The sequence below is a fragment of the Bos taurus genome, chromosome 3 (assembly GCF_002263795.3).
Source record: "Bos taurus isolate L1 Dominette 01449 registration number 42190680 breed Hereford chromosome 3, ARS-UCD2.0, whole genome shotgun sequence".
In the NCBI taxonomy this organism is placed as follows: Eukaryota; Metazoa; Chordata; class Mammalia; order Artiodactyla; family Bovidae; genus Bos; species Bos taurus.
Window position 1 is genome coordinate 7,927,064 of NC_037330.1, and position 27,654 is coordinate 7,954,717.

Genomic DNA, 27,654 nt, shown 5'->3' on the forward strand with positions numbered 1-27,654 from the left:
AAATAGCAAAGTCTTGATCATGAAATCAAAAGTCATGACAAGACAAACAAAAAACTAGACAAACATTTGGGAAGCCTGATTAAGATAAACAGATATGACAGTCAAGGTGGTTCACTCTCCAAAAATCATTCCACCTCCAAATGATTAAGCTAAAGTAAGTTATTCCCTTTTCTAGTGATTGATTTAGGAATGGGCATGTGACCCAGGCCTGACCAATAATGATGTGATGGGAAGATTGCTGGAGAAACATTTTCTCACTCTTAAGAAAGAGACACATAGAAGAGGTAGTTAGCTGTTTTCTTTGTCTAGATCTTTGGAAGTGATGCCTGGAACTGCTGTGGTCGTCATGCTGCTAGGCCAAGGGATCGCAGCACAGCACACCCAGAGTTCTGATGCACAGGAGACACCCTGTCTCTGAACTTTCTGTTGTGTAAGATAATACATTTCCCTATCCTTTAGGCCAAATTGAATCTGATTTCCTGTTATTTCCAGCTGAAGTCATCTGACAAAAGAAAGCAAGCCCAAAAGCTAGGTATGAGAGAGAGAATATAAATGCAGACACACAGCAATAGTCACTCAGTCGTGTCCAACTCCTTTGTGACACCGTGGACTGTAGCCTGCCACGCTCCTCTGTCCATGGGATTTCCAGGCAAGAATACTGGAGTGGGTTGTCATGCCCTCCTCCAGGGGATCTTCCCTCCCCAGGAATCGAACCCGGGTCCCCTGTATTGCAGGCAGATTCTTTACTGTCTGAGCCACCAGGGAAGGCTACAGATACATAGATTATTACCAAAAGATAGAAGAAGATACAGTGTATAGCTGCATATCAATAAACTGGATGGTTTCTAGGAAAGTAACATTTTTTCAAAATTGACTCCAGTGAGATAGAAAAGCCTTATTAAACCAGTAATGACAGGGGGAAAAAAAAGTTTGTCAAAGATCTAGCCTAAAAAAAGTATCAAGCCCACAGGATATGTTCAGTATCTATTTATTTTTGGTTGTGCTGGATCTTCATTGCTGTGTGTGGACTTTCTCTAGCTGTGGCGAGCAGGGACAGTGCTCAGGCTTCCTACTGCAGCAGCTTCTCTATTGCGAAGCACAGGCTCTTGATGAGTGCGCTTCAGCAGTCGTGGCCCATGGGCTTAGTTGCTCTGCAGTATGTGGGATTTTCCCAAACCAGGGATCAAACCAGTGTCCTTTGAATTGCAAGTTAGATTCTTATCTACTAGATCACCTGGGAAGTCTTCCTGCCCCCGCCAGGATATTATAGGAGAATTCTATCAAATCTAAATTAACTGATATAAAAGGAAGTTGAAGGATCCTAGAAACATAAAAAACAGGGCAGATTCAGGCATGTAGGAAGTTAGTCTAATCTGGGCTATTGGGATGGCCACTGGGATGAATGAACTTCACTTGTTTGCAGGCACAGTGTCACTTTGATCAAGATTTAAATTCCAGGGAAACAGCTCCTGGTTGAGCCAGCTTGGGGTGCACGTTCTCCTCTGGAACTAGGGATGAGGTCAGCCCACCTACCTGCATGGAATGAGACAGGGAATAGAGCTAGTCAAAGGGAAGTCGGGCTCTGTTACTATTAACAGAATCAGGGAAAATCAATGCTGGGTAAGAAAATAGTCCATTATAATCAGATTGGAAAAGTTAAAAATACTCAGCATTGACAAAGGGGTCAGGAACTGGTTTCCCTAGTATACTTTGGGAGGATATGTAGACTGCTTTTTTAAAGATGAGAGCATCCTTTGAGCCAATGATTCTACTTCTAGGAATTTATCCTGAAGAAATACTCACATATGTAGTCAAAAACATCATTCAAGAATGTTGTTCACCACAGTATTGCATATCAGATCAGTTCAGTTCAGTCGCTCAGTCATGTCCGACTCTTTGTGACCCCATGAATCGCAGCACGCCAGGCCTCCCTGTCCATCACCAACTCCCAGAGTTCACTCAGACTCACCTCCATCGAGTCAGTGACGCCATCCAGCCATCTCATCCTCTGTCGTCCCCTTCTCCTCCTGCCCCCAATCCCTCCCAGCATCAGAGTCTTTTCCAATGAGTCAACTCTTCGCATGAGGTGGCCAAAGTACTGGAGTTTCAGCTTTAGTATCGTTCCTTCCAAAGAAATCCCAGGGCGGATCTCCTTCAGAATGGACTGGTTGGATCTCCTTGCAGTCCAAGGGACTCTCAAGAGTCTTCTCCAACACCACAGTTCAAAAGCATCAATTATTTGGTGCTCAGCCTTCTTCACAGTCCAACTCTCACATCCATACATGACCGCAGGAAAAACCATAGCCTTGATTAAACGAACCTTTGTTGGCAAAGTAACGTCTCTGCTTTTGAATATGCTATCTAGGTTGGTCACAACTTTCCGAAAAATTGGTAATATTTAAGATATCAGTTAAATGAAATATAGCACAGCATTTGTACTATGGAATACTGTACAATCCTTAAAAAGAAAATACTTCCATGGAAGAGCTCCATAATATACTATTCATCAAAATAAACTGCATAAGTATATGATCCCATTTATGGTCTTAAAAAACTGTGTGCATACTCAGTTGCTCGGTTGTGTCTGACTCAAAAAACCTAAAAATATGTATTAGGTGTGTATTAAAAAATCCAGAAATAGGGTACTCTTTCTGCCCCCTTCTGATGCCTATGTCAGAAGCTTTCTCTATCTCCTTTATACTTTAATAAAACTTTATTACACACACAAAAAAAAAATAAATAAAAAAATAAAAAATAAATAAATAAAAAATCCAGAAATATACTCCAAAATTCAACAGTAGTTACCCACAGAAAAGGAAATAGGATTAGGGGGTGAGAACAAAATGGAACTCTCACTTTTCCTCTTTATATTTCAGTATTATTTGAGTCTTCATGCTCACAGTTAGCATGAGTTTTGGCCTATGTGTATTTGTAAACAGGCAAAAATATAACGTGATTTAATTTTAAAAACCCATATGCTTATACATATTATTATAGACAGAAACATGGATTGAAATTTTTTAAACATTAGCATTGATTGTTTCTATTTTGTGAATTTATAGGTGATCTTAATTATCTTTTTTGCTTACCTGTATTTTAATTTTATCTTAGAAATTAGCATAGTAAACTAATTTACATATTAATAAAATAAATTGCTACTATGTAATGTATCGGAGAAGGCAATGGCACCCCACTCCAGTACTCTTGCCTGGAAAATCCCATGGATGCAGGAGCCTGGTGGGCTATAGTCCATGGGGTCGCTAAGAGTCGGACACAACTGAGCGACTTCCCTTTCACTTTTCACTTTCATACATTGGAGAAGGAAATGGCAACCCACTCCAGTGTTCTAGCCTGCAGAATCCCAGGGACAGGGGAGCCTGGTGGGCTGCCATCTATGGGGTCGCACAGAGTCAGACATGACTGAAGTGACTTAGCAGCAGCAGCATGTAATGTATGAATAGAGGGACATACATTGTTACTGTAAAAAGGGCACGAGTATGTGAACAAGAAAACCACAACAGAAGAACTATGAACGGCTAATACTCTTAAACGCTCTCATTCTAAAGGCCATAAAGTAAGCCCTCAATAACCCAATAATTGCAATTACTATTCCTTATTGTACAGCAATATGTGAATATGAAACCTCATGAAAACTACTCAACAAAGGAAGCTGCTAAATTCTGAATGCAAAAATGTTGCACAACGTTCCTGTTAGAGTCCCAGGAAAATGAGGCCTCGCTAAGGACATCTCCTGAGGAAGCTGTCAGTCCTGTTTCTAACCTCCCGGAACCTTCTCTGAGAAGTTCACATCCTTCTGATAACTCTGATAGGGGAAGAGCAGAAGAGAAAGAGTCAGTAAATCTCCGTTCAGGACTCATCTGAAGTTTGGCTTCCTGAGAACTGGTGTTTATTTACCATGGGAGGAAGAGAAAGAAGACATGGAAACAAGAACACAAATTCATTGGAAGAAGAGTATATGGTTTTAAGATGAGGGATACTTGTCCTACACTCCAAACATTTTCTTGCCCCCACCTCCTGCCCATTACCACCTCCCCAAGATTCTTACCACTGAAAAGAAACCGACCGCAGATCAGTCTATATTCTAATTGGTTCAGTGATTAAAAGATAAGGGGACTGTTGTTTGTGTAGTATTTTATTATAAAAGTAATAAATGGTCTGTACAGAAGAATTAACAAAGCAAATGAAAAGCACCAATAATTCCATCCCCAGAAACAATCACTTTTAATATATTGGCATACGTTAGTCTATTTCAACATTTCTGAAATCATCCATGGTTATCTAATTTTTCTCATATAACCTGTAACGTATTTCTGTGTTGCTGCAATTTCTTAATAAAAGTAATTTACACTGGCTGTGTGAATGTATAATAGAAGAGTCCTACTGATGAACGTGCTGAGGCAAGGAAGAAATCAGCGGTCAGTTATCTGAGGCTATATCACCTGTGAATGTCAGAACAGAGAGCTTCAGGATTCAGAGGACCGAACTCTGAAAAAGTCATTCTCCTTCTTTAGAACTGCAGTATCCTCTTCTACCCAAGAGGAGTTCAGGCCAGAAGACACCAGATCCTGGCCTCTCCGATTCACTGCCCCAAGTCCCAGGCGAGACAATGAAAACTAAAGGCGTTTCTGGTAATCGGACTCTGAGTCTTCCTCTGCAACATCCGGGTGCGAGAGGAGTGAATAGGTGACTGTGTTCTCAGCCTGGAGAAAACAGAAGGGAGCAGTGAGGATCCGCGGAGAGGCCGCAGGAAGGAGGCCGCAGCAGAGGCAGCAGGGTGGAGGAGGGGGAGAAGGAAGAGCAGGTGGCGGAGGGCTCACCTCAGTTCTGGCAGCATCATTTTCAGCATCAGTGAGACCGGCTGTGGGCAAAGAGAGCAGAGGTGAGCAGGCGCACGGCTATAGCCTGGGGCCGCCCCACACTGAGGCGGGGCCCAAACCAGGCTTGAGGGAGGACCACTGACCCCAACTCAGCCCTGTGGGCCGAAAGCTTGGTTCCCAGCCCACCCTCAGTATCCCAGACATGGCGCCCCCACCAGCTACATTAGCAAAGGGAGACAGTCATCTGTACTACACTCTTTTCGGAAAATCACTATTTTCTTCGAAGCTACCAGGCAGCTTTTGGGATTGGAGATACTGAGTAAGAGGTGTGTGTGGACTGGGGTGGGGACCTTTCCAGGTTAGCCAGATGTATTGGGTTGGCCAAAAAGTTCATCCAGATTCTTCTGGAAGCTGGTACAGAAAAACCTGAACGAACTTTTTGGCCAGCCCAATAGTATGTCTTTGTCGGAGCTCTGGAGAATCTCCTACTCCCTCACATCAAAAAGAAAGAAAGCGTGAGAGTGAACAAGGGAGGCTGAAGAGAAGGAAAGAAGGAAGCAAGCAAGCCAGCCAGCACTCTCCTTGGTGAAGATCTAAAACACATCCAAATTTCCTCATGTTTTTGCCAACACACTCACTTTGCCAGTGCGGAAAGCAGCTCAGTATCTGCAAAGCAGCATTCCTCAGGAAGTGGGGAAGGAGTCTGAGACAATGCATCTAGTGTCTTCATTCATCTCCAGGACACAAGGAATCCCTGTATGCCATGCTCCAACTTCTGGAACAAACCACGTCCTGAATCCTCCTTCTAATGCATCCCTCTACAATCCCAGCAACCTAGATGAGCCTTTGGGGAAACCATCAGCCCCAGTGCCTTCCTGTGAAATAAACACCTTGTGAAATATATTTATGCCAGTGGTAGAACCAAACATCAAAATGGCTAACCCACTTGTGTTCGGACGTTTTATCCTACGTCAGCTTGGCCCCAGTGCAGACTCAGGTCCATATCCCCACTTGGCCTGGCCATGGGACCTAGGGATCTTGCTCAAAGTGCCGCTGGACAGCTGGGCCGTTTTGCTCAAGCTCTCAAATCTGTTGGCTCTGCTCTGAGTCATACTCCAGCCATCAGAGGTGGGGTCCTCAAGGGCTTCTTTTTCCTGTCTGTTTCTGCTGTCTGGAAGCCCCCAGAGAAAGCTCCAGGTCCCTCCAAGCTCTGGCTTTAACTACAGTCAGGAAATCACCTGGATAGTCCTGCTCCTTTAACATATCCCCACTTGGGCCAGAGTTGATGGGCACTGACTCTCAGAATGTCAGACCGGGAAGGCTTCGAGGTCCTCCAGGCCAATGCACTCATTTCCTCAGTGAGGTGATTAAACCCCAAGAGAGGAAACGACACTCAAGATTCCATTTTATGATAGCGACCAGGCTAGTGCCAGGTTCACATTTAACAAACCTACAGGAGTGGGCATTAGATCCAGGCTTTGTCGACAGAGGAAAGCCCGCTAATGTAGCTAGTACACAGAACTTTCTCAGCCTAAAATCTTCTCTTCATGTTCCACCAAGAGTTGAGCCCTTACCCCATCGCTCACCCCATCTACTCTTACCCCATCTCTCCACAGACACGGACTACAGCAAATCTAGGCTTTATTCCCTTGGCCTCTTTCCCCTTTCCTCTAGAGTTTTCTCTCTTTAATTCTATTTGCCTTAGTCTTACAACATCTAACCCCCACCCTGTGCCAGCTCTTCCAAAGCTCCACAGAAAGACCTAAATATCTCTGATGTCCTGCTCTGGAAATACCCCTAGAAGTTCTAGCCCCAGAAACTCAGACAGGGCCATTGTCTCTCTATCTAGGATAGGTATTCATCTCCTCATCCCCAGTGAGGTCCTCTTCAGGCCCAGGAGTTAGTCTCAGAACTGACCAAGAGATTTGAGCCCCTGCCCTCCTCCCACTGCCCCCTCCCTCTCCTGTGCTCACAAGCCGCCTCTTGATGCACACGGCAAGCCGCTTCTTGACGCACACGGCAAGCCGCCTCTTGACGCACACGGCAGGGTGTCACTGAGCCCACAGAGGGGAGCTGCACTCACCTGGTTCCTCAGGGAGGGTCTCTCCCATTTCCCTGCGCTCAGGGCTTCCTGGGAGAGCTAGGAGGGGCACATGGAGGTTAGTAGGATTACGGGGTAGAACCTAAGTCTTCAGGACCACGGACCAGAGGCAAGACTGGGTTAGAACCAATACATACCCTTCTCCCACAGACACGCCTCTCCTCCCCACTTCCCAGAGACTACCTTAGCCTATAAAAGGGCTGGTCTAGAGAGGTAGAAGTTGGCTAGGTTAATAGTAGGGACTCATGGGACTGTCAGAAAGGCCATTCCATTGCACCTTTCTTAAGCTTGCTCTGCCTTTTAAAAGCATCTCTTTCTCCCTCTCAGTTTTTCTCACTGAGTCTCTACATTTACTTACCATCGGTAACTGAGGTCTTGGCTATGAACCAATTGCCAAGTGCTTTGTGAGGTATAAGTAGTATTTTTTCTCTTTGTCAGTGGCTCTGAGTCTTTTTTTCCCTTTTACTTTCTCTGTGTCTGGATAACTTTGGCACTTTCTCTCACCAGTAAGCTAGCTTTACAGTGTTAAGAATTGTGATGATCTGCTTACTAGATTTCTATAGCACCTTCCCTTCTCTCTCAGCAATTTTACATTAATATTAATACTATGGGGGGAAGGAGCCTGCTTTCCAAGAGCTGAAGTTCTTCAGCTGATCAGTGAAGAGATGTTTATTAATCATCTTACTGTGTGGCAAGCACTGTGCTAGGTGCTGATGGGAAGAGGAAAGAAGCATAAAACAAAGAGACATGCTTACTGCCCTCCTGTGCCCTTTAGAATACAGATTAGTTGTTTAAAGGTACCCTATGTCAATTCCATGAACTTTCTGCCCTGCTTCACCTTCTTTTTTTCTGCTTCACCGTTTGTGGCTTCGATGGCATCAAATTGCTCCCAGCACCCTCCTTACACTTCCCCGAGCTCCATCCCAGCCACAGTGTTTCTCATTTCCATGTCTCAGCCCCCACGCCTGTAATGCTCATCTACCATCTTTGCCTGGTTAACTGCTAGCCTCAAACATCACCTCCTCCATAATGTTAACAGCCTGTACTATATGGTGCTAGCTGTGTGCTGGGCACTGTTGTAAGAGCTGCAGGCTCATTCATTCTCATAACCTTATGAGGTAGGTTCTATTTGTGTCCTCATTTTTCAGATGAAGAAACTGAGGCACATAGAAGTTGAATATGATGAGGAAAAACAACTGTTTTCCTGAAAACAACAACAACAACTTTGTTTCCCTGAGTTGCCACCTAAGAATTTTACAGTATGATCACCTTGCTTACTCCCAGAGTATGGACATTTAAGATAAGGACTTGAGTTTAGGATTCCCGCTGTTAAGTTCTCACTTTGATTTTCCTGGGGCATCTTTCAAAACAACCACTTAGATGTTAAGCCCACAAATATGTTGGTGTCCTCCACCTCAACCACTTCATAAATAGTGGCTTGACACTGTTCTCTCTGCTCACCCATGACCTGGGGCAAAGGGTTGCCACCCCTTCTCATTTCTGGGATCTCTGAGTGGCAAATCTTGTGACTCTACTTCCTTTATGAGAATGTATTGAAACTGTATTTTCAATGAAAACGACCCAGGGCTTTCACTTCCCCAGTCTAGGAGTTCAGATGCTGAAGGAGCCGCCAGCCCCGTGTGGGTGGCTCGTGCCTCCTTGTTCAGCTGGTCGTGATGTGAACATTCTTAACACGCCAGCTCCATCTTCTCAACACACAGAGAATAACTCACCCCCACATTACTCAGCCGGTGAGCAGAGGCGCTTAGATTTGAACTGAGGCAGTCTGAGCCCCCAGTTGAGCTTCAATCACCATGCAACACTACCTCCCTATGACGTTTTCTCTAACTGGCCCAGCCCGTGCTGGGTCATTCAGGCTCTTCTATCCCTGTCGTAGCCTATGCATTCTCTAATACTGGTCTTATCCCCTCAGTTACTATCTGTGCTATTATACTATTTGTATTTCAGTCTTCTCGACAATATTATGGACTCCCTAAGGGCAGAGGCTGAACTTTTCTTTAACTTGGCATCATCCACAGAGTCTATCACAGTGCTTGACACATAAGCCAGTTTGTTCAGGCCTGTTAAATGAATGAATGAATAAATAAAATATGGGACTATATATGAATGCTAAGGATTCTCTAGCCCAAAGATAAGGGTTCTAGCCATGGTTGGGGTTAGGGCCTTGGCTAAAAAGGAACTGATAACAAGAGGGACCAAGAGGAACCACAAACCTGAGATTGGCTTTCTCCTGAGGCGGAACCAGGTTATTATGGCCGCAACAATAGCCACTGCAGCAAAACAGGTGCCTATAGCCACAGCTGTCATCGATGAGGGGCCGCTCGAGCTGGACTCTGGGGAAGACAGACCTCAGGACCCTCCCTATGCCACTTCACCCTCCCTGCCCTCCTCCAGTGCAGCACTTGCTTCCTCCCCCAGCCTCACCTGCACAGGTGTTCTGTGAGTGGGTTTGTGCCTCCCCGACACCCTTTCGATTTCTCTGCTAATCAAATGAAGGCACACTGCTGAGTGTATAAGGTGGAGGGAAGGGTTCCTTTTAGCCCGTGGGGATAGCAGGAAGCATGAACCTGAAGCCTCCAACACTGGACCCCTAAACTGTTTAAGAACATGCTATACCTTTGGGAGTGAATGGACATATCATGAAACATGAGAGAAAATTAGGAAAACTTCAGTTTTTAGGAATGTCCAGGAGCTTTGGGAACTTCTACACCAACGAGAAAGCTCTGCCTCACTGCTGTGCTTGGTGTGATGGGCTTATATTTCAAAGTGGAATAAGAGCCTCATCACCTGTCACTTGAGAGCTGAGGGTTCCAAGCTCTGGACAGCATTTATCAAGTGGCCCATACCCCTGCCCTTGGCCCCAGAGCCGAGGTTTGCTACTATGGCATTTCTCAAATCTCCATTTAAGACCATGTGACTTTATTCCTAACTATCCATCTCCTCTTCTCCCATCCTTTCATCTTGAGAGAGTCCCCACCTTGGACAGTGATGTTCACTGGTTGTGACGAGTGTAGCATCTTCCCGATAAACGCTGTGCAGTGGTACTGGCCGCTGTGACTGAGGTTGGCGCGTGGGATAGAGAAGTTGGTGCGCTGATAGGAAAATATCTTGGATTTCCTATCCTGGTAGAATGTGATCTTATTCAGAGGCTGGTTTCTCCAGCTGTGGCACCTCAGCATGATGGGCTCCCCTTCCTGGAACACGAGGCTGGGGGTCTGGAGCAACAGCCAGTCTGAAAGACACAAAGGGACCTCAGGACCCAGAAGGTCTTGACTCAGATCTGAGACCCAGACCATCCCTCCGGGGGCCAGTGTGTGTCGGGGGGAGTTTAAATGTGGACTCACACACCCCTGGTCTCTAATTCTGGCTCCTTCGTGTATGCACCCTGTGATCCTGGGTAAATAATGAATTCTTCTGGGCCTCAGTTTCCTCGTATGTGGAACTAGTCACAATAGTACCATTAGCTGTGCTGTTTACAGTAGTTGCTGGCACACAGTAGGTGTTCAGATATGCTTGTCTTCTCGTTCCCATCCTGGGAGACACAGCTGCAGCCCTGTCTGGCCCAAGAGGCCTCTGCAGGTGGATACAGGGGACCCGGAGTGCAGTCCCTTCCCCGAGGAAGGAGGGAGGTGGGGGAGAAGCCAGTCTGAGAGAGAAGACAGCATGTGAGGGGGACAAGCAGAGACCTGTGTCCTTGGGGAGAGTCACGGGCACCCAACAAATATTGGTTTACTTGGTGCATGTTAGTAAACAAACGTGGAATTTCACTTCAGCGGGGACTTTGTCTCAAGCCAGCAGTGACATGGGTGGGCCATTCATTAGCCAGCTGTGTACTTTCCCCCAGTCATTTTAATCCTTTTGCTGAGGAAATATTTTTAATTTCTTTATAGTTTAAGGAATAGAGGCTTAGGTAGGTACTTATAATCCTGACCTCAGCCCATGCCTTCTGTTTTCCTGAAGCTGTAGGACAGATCAGAGTTGGAATTGGAAAGAAAGGGTAGAAAACAACAGATACATTGGAAGGGAGAAGGCAAATGAAAAAAAAAAAAAAAAGCCACACGTGTGCCAGTCAACCACACTTAGTCCCTTCAGCAGACCAGAATGATGCCAACCAAGCCCCTACATTGGCTGGTGAGCCTGCCACATACGTGGAAGGAAACGTTCACAGCAGAGGGAGTGAGTGACAGGGAAGAGAAAACCACGGGCCACAGCTACAGTGGGACAGTGCAGAGAGAAGGTGGGGCGCCCGGCCTTTGCTCTGTCACACAGGCTGGAAACCCACGCCTAACACTGGGGGCAGTCCTGTGTTCCACCCTCTTCCTCCCCCATCACCCTCCTCGTGAGGAGCTCAGACCCTGGCTAGACGTTCTACTCCAGGATTAGGTGAGCAGTCCTCGGTCTCTAGTCTGCTTCTTTTATACAGGTTGGATTAAGCTAGATGGGAATGCTGAGAACTGTAGAGATTTCTTAAAATGAAGTAGAACTCAGAGAAAATGTCAAAGCTGCTTCCATGTAGCACCTGCAACCAATTACTTCTCCTCTCTGTCTGGGGAATCCCCTCTACAGAAGGTATACAGCCTTAGAACAGCACTTGCTTCTCGGCAAAGTCTCCGCTGGTGCCAAATTTTAACCTGTACAGTGGAAGCCTCAGCCTTAGGGTGGTTTGTCCAAGAGGGCCATCTGAGGTCTCCTTGAGGACAGTTCCTTGGTGCAGATCATGAGGGCAGGGCCCAGTTTCATGTTCATGGCACTCATGAGGTGTTGTTTAAGTCATAAAAGGGCATTTCCGTCAAACTCCTGGGAACAAAACTCCTCTGCAATCTCCTGGAAGCCTTGTAGAGAAGCAATAAACCTACATAAGACTCCAAAGGCTAAGATTACTAGACAGGAACACAGGGTCGATGCCATGAATCCTGGCATAGGCAGAGCCGAATGGAAGTTTCCCGGGCCTCATTCCCCATGCCCAGCTCTCACTGATAAAGGCCCAAGGATGTTGGAGAGAGTGCTTTCATCATAACTGAAATCTCTGAACCCCAGCTAGAGTGCTCCTGACCCCTGCCGCACATGCCCTGGATGATGGCATGGATGGTGTCAGAGGAGCAGCAGGGTCCACACTGGTGACCACAACATGGTGAGCCTCCCGAAACTCTTTCATTTTCTCCCTCTTCAGCCAGAACTGGCAGCTACAGCTCACACAGTACCTCTTAGTGGAAATGAAGCAGAAAACTCTTGGAGCCGTAGAACTGTTCTGCAGGAGTATACTTCCCACAGTGCTGGAACTTTGGGAGATTTGCCTTCTTTACTGCTGAGTAGATGGGTTGTCCCCTTCACTGGAGCCACCTGACTGATTCTTATTCAGCCCTGTCGGGAGGCCAGTCTACAGTGGCTTATCAAACTCTTTCAGTAATGGAGAACACTGGGAATGCTTCTGCTCAGTCCTGGGTACCAAAGCCCTCAGTTACGTGAGTGAGCATCTGGGGCTTCACAGTGCTTCGCCAAGGTTTGAGTTTCCATTTGTCTGGATACCATGGCTAAGGTAGAAGGTGGTGCTGATGGGCAGGGGCCTCGGCTGCCAACTCATCGCTTGGTGAATTACCATTCCCATTGGTCACTAGTTCAGCTTCTTCTCCAAGACTGTTCTCCTCATCTATGGTCTTGGGCTCTCTGCTGCCTGAGAACCCTCGGCAGGAGCACTGAACGCAATGTGGAGACGTCATCTCCCTCCTCCTTGCATTGGACAGCCGATGTCTGGGCTTGTCCAGTCAGTGCACAGACTGCATGAGGAGAACAACAGGGACCTGTGCTGTGGTGGCTGAGGCGCAGTGAGGCTCGTGGGTACTGCTGCTGCTGGACCACCTGGAGGTGCGCAGCTGGGCGGTGGGTACTGGGACTGACGGTGCTGGAGCTGCAGCCAGTGGTCGAGAACAATCTGCAGTCGGATAACCACTTGTTTCTTCAACAGCTGGATCTGTGCTGTTGCTAAATCAGTGAACGGGGCTTGACAGGAGTAACTAAACCCATCAGGGTCTGGGTGGGAGCAGGTGTGGCTGTCCGTGTCAGGCTCATGCCCTGCTGACCACTCCCATCTGCTTCTGCCTTCTTGGCCACTGCACTTTCTGCCTCTGGCTAACACCCCGGGTCAGTCACTGCCTGGATGTAGGCAAGGGCTCCACCTCTCCAGTGCCTTTCCTTGGGCAGCTCCTACCACCACCTATTCCTCACGAGGGCAACTCACCCAAAGGCCCAGGTGTGTGGCCACTTCTTCCTGGACCCATGAGCCTATGTCCACTGCCTCCACCAGCTGGACTAACGTTAGCAAAGGGACCTGAAGTCCTAGAGGGAGTCTGAGCCACAGCTAGGGCCTGGCAAAAGGCCTGGGGTAGGCCAGAAAAGAGGTATTAAAAAGCAAAAACATCACTTTGCCAACAAAGATCCATACAGTCAAAGAGATAGATTTTCCGGTAGTCATGTATGGATGTTAGAGTCGGACCATAAGGAAGGCAGAGCACTGAAGAATAGATGCTTTCAAATTGCGGTGCTGGAGAAGACTTTTGAGGGTCCCTTAGACAGCAAGGAGATCAAACCAGTCAATCCTAAAGGAAATCAACTCATTGGAAGGACTGATACTGAAGTTCCAATACTTTGGCCACCTGATGAGAAGAGCCGACTCATTGGAAAAGACTCCAATGCTGGGAAAGATTGAAGGCAAGAGAAGGGGATGACAGAAAATAAGATGGTTGGATGGCATCACTGACTCAGTGGACATGAGTGTGAGAAACTCCTGGAGATAGAGGACAGGGAAGCCTGGCATGCTGCAGTCCATGGGGTCACAAAGAGTTGAACATGATCTAGTGATTGAACAGGAACAAAAGGGGGAATAGCATTCTGGGTGGAGCCTTGGGCTGAGACCTGTTGTTGCTCATTGCCAAGTTCTGTACTCAACCGTATCTGCATGGACTCCAGGAGCCTGAGCAGATGGTACCTCCTGCTGGACTACAGCCACTAACAAGCATCAGGATGAGTTGAAAACTAGAGGCCAGGGTCTGCTGGGCCAGGGTCTGCTTTACCTAGGATTGTTTTCCCAGCTGCAGTCTTGGATCCATCTAGGGCTGGGATAGGTTGAGGGAGAAGGATGTCGTGATCCCCAGTAGCAAAGATTGGGTCAGAGTTGTAACACTGGAAGAGTTCACTCTGGGATTGGCTGGTGAATGGGGAGGCTGATGCTGTGGCCTGACTGGGGCCTGGGTGGTGCTCAGCTGCTGTGTCTTGCTGGCATTTGGGGTGCTGATCTGCTGCCTGGCAGCAGTTGTGGCCAGCTGGACCACAGCCAGCCCACGCAGCTGGGCCTGCTGAGCTGCTGCTGGCACAAATTGGTGTAAATACTGAGGCCCACAGAGCTGCCCCAGCAGTGTCTACAGAGCCTGCCCCGCCTCTTGTTTATAGAGAGCCTTTGCCTTGGACTGAGAGTGCCTTGCCTTCTGTTGGCACTGGTCTCCATGGCAGTGGTCCAAGGTCACCCAGGCTGCTGTTGGGCTCAAGGACGTCATATCTAGCTCTGCACCTAGGTCCCCCAGGGTGGTGCCCACCTCATGTGCCAGTCGTTCCATCATCAGTCACAGTGGCGGGGGTGTCTCCCATAGTCCTGAGGAGAGGAAGCCCCTCAGCTCCACCCCTTCCTGGAGGGCCAGAGCACTAAGGCCAGGGCCTTGCCAGGCCACTGAGGCTTCCCTCCGTGACTGTCTTTTCCTGCTAAGCCCAGAGGCTAAAGATGGCAGGACTGGGACTGGAGCCCACTGGGCCTATTAGATACTTAAAATGTGGGTATTCAGGGAGGGAAGGGGACTAAATGAACAGTAACAATGACAATATTTATCATAATCACATTGCAGCTTTTTTTTTTAATGGAGAAACTATTTCTTGCCAAGAGCTTTGGAAAATCATTGATCTGTTCAACAAACATTTATTAAGCCCTGCCCTGTGCCTGTGCTGGAAATATAAGGAGATGAAGACACAAGTTTCACCTCAGTTGCACAGAGAGAGGGCAGGGATTAGGGAAATGTTGATTCTCAACAGAACCTCATGTGGGAGGCAGTGGTATCTCCACTAGCAAGTGAGGAAACTGAGGCTCAAAGGTGAATGAAATCATCATGTTTAGATGGCTAGTAATTCCCTGTGCATTTGACTCTGCCACGAATATGGGAAGATTTCTATGATTTAGAGGTTTTCTTCTGCTTCTCTCACACCCAGATGCCTGTTGGTGGCCTGGTCACCTTCTTGCTCAATCGGCACCAAGACAAAGGAGCCCAACATATTCTGAGAAATCTCTTAGGAACTTCCACCTCACCACTCATACTAAGCCGAGGAGGTGGGTTGAGAAGGGAAATGAGTAGACCAAAACCACTTCAAACAACTCACAGCCGTGCTTTCCAGTAAGTAGGCGACTGCCCTTTGCTAAAAACCTCTGCATGGAAGCAGATTTCATCTCCCCTTGTTCTCCCAGACTCTCCAGGGCCTCCTCCACTGACCGGAAATCACATCCAGATGCACAGGGTCGCTGAGGCTGGTCTGCTCCCTCTGGCACCTGTAGGACCCACTGTCGTTGCTGCCGGCCCTAAAGCTGTAGCTGGGCTGCTTCTGGGTGTGGATGGAGCTCCCGTTATGGAACCATGTGGTGAGGTTGCCTGCAGAGAAGCTGGTCCCCTGGCACGTCAGCGTCACGTGATCCTCCCTGAGCACATTGATCCACGCAGGCTGGATGGTCACCACAGCTTTTGGGAGATCTGCTGAGGGGCAGAGAGAGGAGGCAGCATGAGGAAAAGGGACCCCAAGGGCCTAAGCAGACCCCAAATCTCAGATGATGGAAAACTGTGGCCATGCTGCAGAGATCAAGAGAAGAACCCAACCCAGAACAGGTCCGCACCTGAAGGCAATTCCTCCAACTCATGTAGCCACACAGGGGCCCCCAGGAACCCAGATTCTCTCAGGGAGGAGAGGAGGAGGGGTAGGGAAATGGGAGAGGGGGCAAGCACACAGTCGAGAAACACAAGTACACCTCGCCCAAGGAGCTCTGCCCAGTTCCTTCTCTGTCTCTATTTCTCTTTCTCTCTCGAACTCACACTCACAGACACACACACATACTACACATACATCCTTTGGGGAATCACTTCCCCCACCCTCATAAACTGAGGCATTTGGACACTAGTGGATAAACTGTCTTCCCAGCTGGATGAAGACAAGTGGGGCCACCTGGTGGAGGTGCCAGGCTGAGAGTCAGAGGTCACATTTCTCTTCTGACCTGCTTCATTCCTTATCCTGTAGAATAGACCTGTCCTGACACCAAAGCACAGATGAATCTCTATGGCCTCAGGAGAATCAGAAAGAGTGAGAAAGGCCAGAAGGCCAGTCTAGGAGCTCTGGATTCAGTGACCCAGGAGAGCCCCACCCCCTACCAGTCCTGGGTGGTGGAGAGGTTAGTGGTGCTGAGAAAGGAGTGCCCAGCAGTGTTCACCCCACCCAGCCGCAGCCAGTAATACGGCCTCCTAGTTCTCTCCAGGGTAACAGGCCCTGAGAGCTTCAGATACATGCAAAGTAGATGATTTATCAACCCATGGGGATAACCTAAGCAGATCATGTGATTCTGCATGGTCTGGGCTCGTGGTTTAGTTTGGAGAGAAGAAGGCAATTGATACAGAGGACAGTTATTTTCCGTGACAGAATCTGTGAGGTATCATCATAACAGAAGCAGGAGGGCTGAGGCATCTGTGTCCCTTGGCTGCCCACCCCTGGTGGCTTCAGTGGAAGGGAAGCAGGAAGGAGAAGCGGGTGCAGGGCTTCTTGTGGGCACAATTCCTCTTTCCTGGCTCTACCTCAATCTTGGATTGCTGGTGCCTCCAGAGTTCCTCCATACAGGGTGCAGGGAGCAGAGAGAGCTGGGGGACAGAGGGGATGTGGTGGAGCACTTACCAGGTTTCCCAGAAACAGGAGCTGCAAGAGAGAAAGCAAAGATCAGCCTGGTGTTTGGATATGATGATTCATCATTACAAATAATCATCAGTCCCAGGTCAAATTCCCTTCACCTGCACAGATTTCCCTCTCTGTGTTATTCCCTTTCTCTTTTGCATCACCCATTTCTCCTTCTCATCTGGGTCTTTCCTACCAACATAAATATGCTCCAGGATGTTTCATTAAAAGGATAAAAATCTCACTTGACCCTGCATAGAATTCCAAAAGTATTTCCCTGCTCCCTTTCCCAGCCTGATTTCTCAGTTCTTTTTCTACATAGGCTATCCTCATTTCTTCTCTTTCCAATCACTGAACCTCTCTAGTCCACTAAAACTTTTGTCAAAATCACCAATGACCTCAATGACAAATTAAATGGATATATTCTATTCCTCTCCCAGATTCCCCCCATATAAGGGTATCTCTTTACCATCTACCCAGGTATTCATGCCAGAAAACTGCAAATTTTCTTTTATTCCTCTCTCTCCCAAACCATCTACCTTTGCACCAGTAAATTCTTGTTCATCCTGCTTCCAGTTAGTCCTTAAGTGCATCGACTTTATCCATGTCCAAACTACTTTAGGCTACCATCAGCTTTCTTCCATCTCCTAACTTAGCTTTTCCCTTCTTCTGTTCCCCCTGCAATTCATTCCCCACAGAGCAGCTAGAATCATTTTTAAAATAACAAATCAGATATCACCCCCCTGCTTACAAGCTTTCTGGTTTCCTCCTTTGCTCTTAAAGTAAAATGTAAATATTTACAAGGCCACACCTGATACAGTCCTTGCTCACCTCTCCAGCCTCATCTCAAGCTCCACTTTCCCTATTCACTGAATTCCAATAATACCAGCCCTCTTTAAATTCTTCAAACTTGGGGCTTTTCTGTATGCTGAACTCTCTGAACCCACTTCCTTTGTATCTTCAAATGGCTTAATTCTTATCTTGCTTCAGGTCCTAGCCTAAAAGTCACTTCCTCAGAAAATTCTTTCCATATCGTCCTGTTAACACAGGCTATTCTCTCATCTCCCCCACAACAACTGTTCTTATCAGAGTATCCTGTTTACAGCTTCATAGACACTTCCCAATTTATGCATTTGTGCTTTTTTATTTATTGTTTGTGTCCCTCAGTAGAATGTAAACTCAAAGAGGGCAATAGCCATGTTAATTTTATTTACCAATACTCTGAAAATCATCCATTGAGTGTTACCTAGGTGAGAGATAAGACAGCCCAAAGTTGTGATGACAGTAGAAAGTGAAGATGGGGACATAGGCATGAGGGAAATGTAACACGCAGCAAGAGAGTGCCACTTGATGAAGTATGGGGTTTTGTGAATGGGTGACCAGGAAAATAGTTAATTGTGCTCACACAAATATAAATGTTAGGAGGAGAAGAACATTTGTGAGGGGAAGATGATAGAGTTTGAATGTGTTTTGTTTCTGAGCTGACAAATCAATTTGCAGGTTTCCAACCGGGAAAATGGAAATATAAAATTGTATCTGACACAGACAAGAAAGACAGGTTTGGAAATTATTGACATAGAAGTTAGCTAAAGACCAGAGTGTGCAGAAGTGACAGGTGACAGTACAGGAAATGGGTAAAGAAGCAGGACCAAGAGGAGGAGGAGAAACAAGTAAGAGATGAGAAAACTAGAGAGAAGTCATCTTCCACTCATTCACTAAACAAATATTCAGTTCAGTTCAGTCGCTCATGTGAATATTAAATGTGTTCATGCTCTGTATCGTCACTGTAAGGGAGACAGAAGGCCGTCTCTCTCGTTCCCTGATAAATCCCCAGAGGCTGCACATAGCATTTATTTAATGTGTAAACAAGGCAGTCTGTGGACTCTGGAAAGCGGAGAGTCCTTGGACACATTGCCTGGCTCTAGAGGAACATCTACCTGTAAGAGTAGGGTCGGAGCTTCATTAGGTAGGCCGTGGAGCAGCGCTGAAGGCATTTATGGAGTACAGTGGCTCTCCCCCAGCCATAGCTGAAGAAGCCATGGCCTTGGTGTGCAGCGTGGATCCAGACAAGAGGAGACAGGAGCAGTCAAGACTAAACCAGAATGTGTTGTAATAAAATGAGCTACAGAGCAATGAAGACCTAAATCCTTGGTGACACCAAAGAGGCAAGTGGACAAAAATGCCGGAAGTCTGTCCCAGGAATCTCGCCTAGGGCTCACACTGATATCGCCACGGCAGGGGCAGGGAAGTGTGCACCTCTCCAGGCCTGAGCTCCTCCATGTGAAAGAGGGAGGACGTTCCGTGTGCTCCTTTTCCATGCTATTCTACTTCACTCCATCTCACCTTGCTCGTGGGGGAATACTCTGTCTTCCTCATCTCCACCCCCTGTCCCAGCATCATCCAGCACCAAGGGCCAGGGCTCCCAGCACTGACCAGATTTTACTACCCATCATAGTATGTAACTTGGAAAATGGCTGGCTGCATGTCTTCCTCTGGGACCATCCTGAAGTGGATTTGATGGTCATACTCCAGAAATTAAGTTTGGGAGGACATTCCTGGTGATACGACTCCTCTACTTGGCCTTCCCTAGACTCTCCCACCAGCATTATCAGTCCATGGTCCCTAGCCCAGGGCTGAGAACGTGGTCAGAAAGCAGTGCTCAATCACAGCCCAAGATCCTCTCCTTCTCTTTCATCAGTGATAGGACACCTCTCCCTGTCTGTACAGTGCAAACAGACATGCATGATGTCTCTGGTCTCACAAGTGATGATTCTAGAATTGCCTGGCTTATGCATTCTCTGGTTCCTATTCCCTGCATAACTGAGACCCTCCTGTGCTTTTTCCCAGGTAGATCTCCTTTCTCATAAACAGAACAGGTTTCTGCTGTCTGAAGTGGTTTCAGGGGCACAGAGAACAGCCACTGCCCCCCACTACAATGTGCTGTCTTGCTTCCCCACATCGCCATGGTATCACTGACTCAATAGACATGAGTTTGAACGAACTCCAGGAGATGGTAAGGGTCAGGGAAGCCTGGCATGCTGCAGTCCACGGGGTCACAGAGTCAGACACAACTTAGCAACTGAACAGCAACAACATCTCCTATTTGCCTAAGACATCATCAGCCCTCTGGCCTAAGACTTGGTCCCAGTGAAACATGCATTTCTAAGGAAGATAAACACCTTGGCCATCATTAATCCTTCAGGTCTAGCTCACTGGACTTTCCTCAGAGCTGGTTCTGTGTGGGAAGTGGTAGATTACCAGGGACCTTGGTGCCCAGTGACTTTGGGCAAAACACATTAAAAAAAAAAACCTGACTTCTGCCAATTGCACAATTTCCCAAGGCCAGCAAGGTTGTCAGCCTGTGATTTTCATCAGCCTGCCTTCACCCTCCTGACTTTCCTGATGTGCTGCCCACTGTGGCCCTCGTCCTTGTCCCAGCTCAGCCCCAACCCAGGTGGCAGCAGCTGACTTAGAGAAGCCCACCTGCCCATCGTCCTGATCCACTGTCCCTGCTGTGCCCCCCACTCACCCAGGAAGAGCAGAGCTGTCCACAGTAGCATGTGGCCCCAAGGATGCCAGGGCGTGCAGTGAGCTCGGTTCCTCCTGGCAGCAGGGAAGGCTAGGAATGAGGGGATCCCCATCACCTCCTGGAGCGAGCAGGTTGCTCTGACAGCCCAGCACGACAGGCACTGGCTTCTTTTGAGGCTTGATAGATTCCACCCAGAGGGCAAATTCAGGAGTCCAAAAGAGGAAGTGAAAAGAAGTGTTGCTTTATCATTGGCTCCTCCCCTTCCACCCTCTTTCATCTAGAGAGTTCCCTCCCAGAAGATTCAGGGCTTCCTAGAATGAATCTGGCTCAGTCCCACTCCAAATTCACAGAAAATGTAGGAACTGGGAAACAAATTCTCCTCCTTCTCTGGGGCCACAGCTGGGCTCAGCCCCAGGGAGGAAGAGGGGAATGGTCACCCCTACTCAGCTCAGGACTCCCTGTCTGTCTCTGTCTGTTTGGAAAAGGCGATGGAGGAGAGTGTGCCAGGGGACTCCCCATCTTCTAGATCCATTTAGAGGTGCAGACACTGGCGTCAGACTCCTCCTGAGACTGAGCAGAGGGGCTTGAGGCCACCTTTCCCCATCATTTGATTGCCTTTATTATCATAATCCAGACTCCATTTTGGATTGTGGAACCAGGACAGAGAAGTGTGTCAGGGTGGCGATAGAATGATCATTCCCATCTTTTATCACCCCTTGACTTCCATTCTTTTTAAAAAAGATATTTAGTCATTTATGTATTTGACCACCCCGGGTCTTAGTTGCAGCATGTGGGATCTTTTGCTGTGGCATGCAGACTCTTAGTTGTGATGTGTGGGATCTAGTTCCCTGACCATGGATGGAACGCTAGGGCCCCTGCATTGAGAGTGTGGAGTCTTAGTCACTAGACCAGAAAGGAAGTCCGTCATTCATTCTTGTACTCATCCCTCCAACAAATATCTTTTGAGGAGCAACTAGTGCCCTGGTTCTTTGTTTCTCGCCCTCATTCCCATCACTGTTCCCATCACTATGGCGTGGTGAAGAGCAGGGCTTTGGAGCCATATTGGTCTAATTTTGAATGACAGGTAGCGTCTCAGAACTACAGATTCCTCATCTGTATAAATGAAGATTAACTTGTCTATCCTTCAAGCGGAATTTCTCAGCCTCAGTGTTACTGACATTTGGGGCCAAATAATTCTTGATGTTAGGACCTATCTCATACGCTGTAGAGTGTTTAGCAGTATCCCTGACCTCTCCCCACTAGATGCCAGGGGCAACCCCTAACTGTGAAAATAGAAATGTCTCTAGACATTGGCAAATTTGCTCTTGGGGGCAACCTTGTTGCTGACTAAGAATCACAGTGGTCATGGTTTTTGAAAATTAAAAGAGAATGTGTGTGCTAGCACAGGCCCTGGTGTGTTGTGGGTATCCAGTCAATGCTAGTTTCCTTTTTCTGCTCTCTATCATCGTCCTCATCCCGTGTGTTCACCCTCAACATCCCCAGAACATGAGATGCTCTGGGATCTCTCTCGGGACCCTCTGCTGGGACCTCTCTCCCAAATGCTCTCTCAGGAAACAAGCTGTAATATTCAAGGAAATGATACTGTAAAACCTGTTCTTACACTCCGTGGTCTTCAGAAACCTCAGCAGCACCCCCGCCCCTCCGCCCCATTGGACAAGGCTTTACTACTGGCCCCATTCTACCCCATCCCCCACTCCCAATCCTCCTCCAGCCCTTATCTGATGTTTAGGTGAAAAAGTTTCCTTAACCAATGTCAAGACTCCAGTGAGCTATTATCAACACTTTAAAAGTTAATTTATATAATGTGACTCACAAATTGGAGCCACCCCAGTAGAGCAGCCCACATCATGAATTTAAGCCCAGGTAAGCCTGCACTTACAGGAAACAGCTGTCCAGGAACTTAGCATGCACCAATCACAGTCTTCCAACTCAGCTTTAGCTATCAGGATCTTCTAGCCTTGTAAGTAAACTCCCAACTCCTAGCCAATGAGGCCCTGTTTCCACATGGCCTCCTGTAAAGCTCTGTAACACTTGGCCTTGCCCAAATCCCTTGGAAAGAGTTCTGCTTATGAGGAACTGTACTGCCTCAATCCATGGCTTGCTTTCCCTTGAATAAAGGATATCAGTCATAACTAAATCACTTTAGCTTTGTCGTTGGACAGGTAGGGTATATCTCATTTTATTGTGCTAACTTTATTGAGCTTTGCAAATGCATTTTTCACAATCGGAAGGCTTGTGGCAACCTTCACTGAAGAAGTCTGTTAGTACCATTCTTTTTTTTCAACTGCATTTGGCACACTTTGTGTCCCTGTGTCATATTTTGGTAATTCTCACAAGAGTTCAAACCTTTTCATTATTATTATGTGTTATGGTGATCTGTGATCAGTGATCTTTGATGTTCCTACTGAAATTGTTTTGGAACTTTTAGCAATAAGGCCATCATAAATTAAGGTGTGTACATGATGCTATTGCACACTTTATAGACTATGGTATAGTGTACACATAACTTTCATATGCACTGGGAAACCAAAAAGAATTGTGTGACTCATTCAATTGCAATATTGGCTCTACTGCAGGGGTTTGGAACCAAACCCGCTCTGTCTCTGAGGTACAGCGAGTAATGTCAGTGAAGTGTAGTATGAGGACAGCTACTGAGGTTCTAAGGTTGGCTCTGAGATGAAAGTGAAGGTTCCTGCAGAGCCACTTTACTTTGCTGCCTCTTCAGCATCTCCGGTAAATTTCTCTTAAATCGAGCTCCACCTATTTGCCATTTGGAGATCAAGTTTGTTTATTCTAACCCTTTTAGGTGGAAATTTGGGGTGTGAGCCACTCCAGATATTTCGTGGTGAGACCTAGTAGGCCACAACATTTGAGTTTATGCACAATCTCAGCTACAGTGTAAGCATCTACAGGAGGTACAAAAAGATCTCAGGAACATGCTCAGGCAGCCAGAAACAGTAAGTCTGGTTGAACTAAGGAGGATTATTTAAACAAGGGAAAATAATAAGAGCCCCTTATACAAAAGACTGGAAAAGAGAATGGCAACCCACTGCAGTATTCTTGCCTAAGAAATCCCATAGACAGAGAATCTTGGCAGGCTACAGTCCATCGGGTTGCAAAGAGTCAGACATGACTGATCAACTAACACACACACACAATGCAAAAGAAAGATGGTGGCAGGCATTAGGAAACTCCGAAAGCTTGAGGTGAGTCCACAAGGGACTTGGGGAATGGAATTAAGACTATAAATTTGGGCTTTTTTGACCAAAAGCACATCAAAATCTAAGTAGGCACAAGTCAAACTCTTGAAAGCCATCAGAGCATCTGCCACTATAAAGACATATGGGAATCTTAGAAACCAAAGCAGCAAAATTGGTGGCCACAGACTAAGCATTTAAAAGCTGTTAGAGGGCTTACCACCTCTGTCTCAGATCCTGGACTAGGATAAGTTGGTAGAGGAATGGGTTAGACTGACAGTAAGTCACGTGCCAACCTCACAAAAATGTCCAAATAACCAGCTACATTGTTGAATACCATATAATCCCCAACCTGGAGGCACTTCCCTATTAGGCATTAACTTGGCTCTGAGGAAGGCTTTCTTATCTCTCCTTGCTATTCTTTAGAACTCTGCATTCAGATGGGTATATCTTTCCTTTTCTCCTTTGCCTTTGGCTTCTCTTCTTTTCACAGCTATTTGTAACGCCTCCTCAGACAACCATTTTGCCTTTTTGCCTTTCTTTTTCTTGGGGATGGTCTTGATCACTGCCTCCTGTACAATGTCACGAACCTCTGTCCATAGTTCTTCAGGAACTCTATCAGATCTAATCCCTTGAAAGAACTGACTCATTTGAAAAGACCCTGATGCTAGGAAAGATTGAAGGCAGGAGGAGAAGGGGACGACAGAAAATGAGATGGTTGGATGGCATCACTGACTCAGTGGACATGAGTTTGGGTAAATTCCGGGAGTTGGTGATGGACAGGGAGGCCTGGTGTGCTGTGGTCCATGGGGTCGCAAAGAGTCGGACATGACTGAGTGACTGAACTGAACTGTATATAATCATAGGATTTGATTTAGGTCATACCTGAATGGTCTGGTGGTTTTCCCTACTTTCTTCAATTTATATCTGAATTTGGCAATAAGGAGTTCATGATCTGGGCCATAGCCTGCTCCCGGTCCTGTTTTTGCTGACTGTATAGAGCTTCTCCATCTTTGGCTGTGAAGAATATAAGCAATCTGATTTCAGTATTGACCATCTGGTGATGTCCATGTGTAGAGTCTTCTCTTGTGTTGTTGGAAGAGGGTGTTTGCTATGACCAGTGCGTTCTCTTGGCAAAACTGTATTAGCCTTAGCCCTGCTTCATTCTGTACTCCAAGGTCAAACTTGTCTGTTACTCCAGATATCACTTGACTTCCTACTTTTGCATTCCAGTCCCCTATAATGAAAAGGACATCTGTTTGGGGTCTTAGTTCTAGAAGGTCTTGTAGGTCTTCATAGAACCGTTCAATTTCAGCTTCTTCAGCATAGACTTGGATTACTGTGATATTGAATAGTTTGCCTTGGAAATGAACAGAGATTATGCTGTCGTTTTTGAGATTGCATCCAAGTACTGCATTTTGGACTCTTTTGTTGACCATGATGTTTACTCCATTTCTTCTAAAGGATTCTTGCCCACAGTAGGAGATATAATGGTCATCTGAGTTAAATTCACCCATTCCAGTTCATTTTAGTTTGCTGATTCCTAAAATGTCGATGTTCACTTTTGCCATCTCCTGTTTGACCACTTCCAATTTACCTTGATTCATGGACCTAAAATTCCAGGTTCCAATGCAATATTGCTCTTAAGTATCTTCATTATTTGGAAAAGCATAGCTGCCTATTTGTAATTCATTGTGAAAGGGAGCAGAGTATGTCATCCCAAAATATGATTCTTTGGCATAAGAATTGTCTTGATCTGGTTATATTTAAGAAACAGAAGACACTGGGAGAGTTCTGAAAACTGAAAAGTTAGTCTTTGTAAGGGAAATCTACATCTATAAGGGAGAAATATCAATAACCTGAGATATGCAGATGACACCACCCTTATGGCAGAAAGTGAAGAAGAACTAAAGAGCCTCCTGGTGAAAGTGAAACAAGAGAGTGACATGACTGAGCGACTGAACTGAACTGAAGGGAAATTTCCACTTATAAATGTGTCAGTATAAGGGAAAACCACTAGACCATTCAGGTATGACCTAAATCAAATCCCTTATGATTATACAGTGGAAGTGAGAAATAAATTTAAGGGCCTAGATCTGATAGATACAGTGCCTGATGAACTATGGAATGAGGTTCGTGACATTGTACAGGAGACAGGGATCAAGACCATTCCCATAGAAAAGAAATGCAAAAAAGCAAAATGGCTGTCTGGGGAGGCCTTACAAATAGCTGTGAAAAGAAGAGAAGTGAAAAGCAAAGGAGAAAAGGAAAGATACAAACATCTGAATGCAGAGTTCAAAAGAATAGCAAGAAGAGATAAGAAAGCCTTCTTCAGCGATCAATGCAAAGAAATAGAGGAAAAAAACAGAATGGGAAAAGCCAGGGATCTCTTCAAGAAAATAAGAGATACCAAAGGAACATTTCATGAAAAGATGAGCTCAATAAAGGGCAGAAATGGTATGGACCTAACAGAAGCAGAAGATATAATGAAGAGATGGCAAGAATACACAGAAGAACTGTACAAAAAAGATCTTCATGACCCAGATAATCACGATAGTGTGATCACTCATCTAGAGCCAGACATCCTGGAATGTGAAGTCAAGTGGGCCTTAGAAAGTATCACTACGAACAAAGCTAGTGGAGGTGATGGAATTCCAGTTGAGCTATTCCAAATCTTGAAAGATGATGCTGTGAAAGTGCTGCACTCAGTATGCCAGCAAATTTGGAAAACTCAGCAGTAGCCACAGGACTGGAAAAGGTCAGTTTTCATCCCAATCCCAAAGAAAGGCAATGCCAAAGAATGCTCAAACTACCACACAATTGCACTCATCTCACACACTAGTAAAGTAATGCTCAAAATTCTCCAAGCCAGCCTTCAGCAATATGTGAACCGTGAACTTCCTGATGTTCAAGCTGGTTTTAGAAAAGGCAGAGGAACCAGAGATCAAATAGCCAACATCCGCTGGATCGTGGAAAAAGCAGGAGAGTTCCAGAAAAACATCTATTTCTGCTTTATTGACTATGCCAAAGCCTTTGACTGTGTGGATCACAATAAACTGTGGAAAATTCTGAAAGAGATGGGAATATCAGACCACTTGACCTGCCTCTTGAGAAACCTATATGCAGGTCAGGAAGCAACAGTTAGAACTGGACATGGAACAACAGACTGGTTCCAAATAGGAAAAGGAGTACATCAAGGCTGTATATTGTCACCCTGCTTATTTAACTTCTATGCAGAGTACATCATGAGAAATGCTGGACTGGAAGAAGCATAAGCTGGAATCAAGATTGCCGGGAGAAATATCAATAACCTCAGATATGCAGATGACACCACCCTTATGGCAGAAGTGAAGAGGAACTGAAAAGCCTCTTGATGAAAGTGAAAGTGGAGAGTGAACAAGGTGGCTTAAAGCTCAACATTCAGAAAACGAAGATCATGGCATCTGGTCCCATCACTTCATGGGAAATAGATGGGGAAACAGTGGAAAGAGTGTCAGACTTTATTTTTCTGGGCTCCAAAATCACTGCAGATGGTGACTGTAGCCATGAAATTAAAAGATGCTTACTCCTTGGAAGGAAAGTTATGACCAACCTAGATAGCATATTCAAAAGCAGAGACATTACTTTGCCAACAAAGGTCCGTCTAGTCAAGGCTATGGTTTTTCCTGTAGTCATATATGGATGTGAGAGTTGGACTGTGAAGAAGGCTGAGCACCGAAGAATTGATGCTTTTGAACTGTAATGTTGGAGAAGACTCTTGAGAGTTCCTTGGACTGCAAGGAGATCCACCCAGTCCATTCTGAAGGAGATCAGCCCTGGGATTTCTTTGGAAGGAATGATGCTAAAGCTGAAAGTCCAGTACTTTGGCCACCTCATGCGAAGAGTTGACTCATTGGAAAAGACTCTGATGCTGGGAGGGATTGAGGGCAGGAGAAGTAGGGGACGACAGAGGATGAGATGGCTGGATGGCATCACTGACTCGATGGA

The 27,654-nt window shown here is 46.4% G+C and overlaps 1 protein-coding gene, 1 non-coding gene and 1 pseudogene across 12 annotated transcripts; all 3 read right to left on the reverse strand.

Moving 5' to 3' along the window:
- Nucleotides 1-4,135: 4,135 nt before the first annotated feature.
- FCGR2B (Fc gamma receptor IIb) lies at nt 4,136-20,640 on the reverse strand. Of its 11 annotated transcripts, none has more exons than XR_003032514.2 (9): nt 20,450-20,621; nt 16,924-16,944; nt 15,486-15,743; nt 9,938-10,192; nt 9,174-9,293; nt 6,922-6,978; nt 5,477-5,610; nt 4,839-4,879; nt 4,672-4,721 (listed from the first exon to the last, which is right to left on the reverse strand). XR_003032514.2 is itself a non-coding variant. In XM_005203447.5 (8 exons), exons 1-8 carry the CDS (start codon nt 20,559-20,561, stop codon nt 4,635-4,637), a joined length of 948 nt encoding a protein of 315 aa, XP_005203504.1. In that variant the 5' UTR covers nt 20,562-20,621; the 3' UTR covers nt 4,136-4,634. The 11 variants fall into 11 exon arrangements, 7 of the variants coding, with proteins under 7 accessions (XP_005203504.1, XP_005203503.1, XP_005203505.1 ...); XR_805258.4 differs by having other exon boundaries at nt 5,477-5,613; XM_005203447.5 differs by lacking the exon at nt 5,477-5,610 and having other exon boundaries at nt 4,136-4,721; nt 15,486-15,740.
- Nucleotides 5,210-5,292, reverse strand: MIR2285T (microRNA mir-2285t). Its single transcript, NR_107820.1, has one exon. It is a non-coding gene; the product is annotated as a microRNA mir-2285t (primary transcript).
- LOC112445926 (polyhomeotic-like protein 1) lies at nt 11,540-13,349 on the reverse strand (annotated as a pseudogene).
- Nucleotides 20,641-27,654: the final 7,014 nt, after the last annotated feature.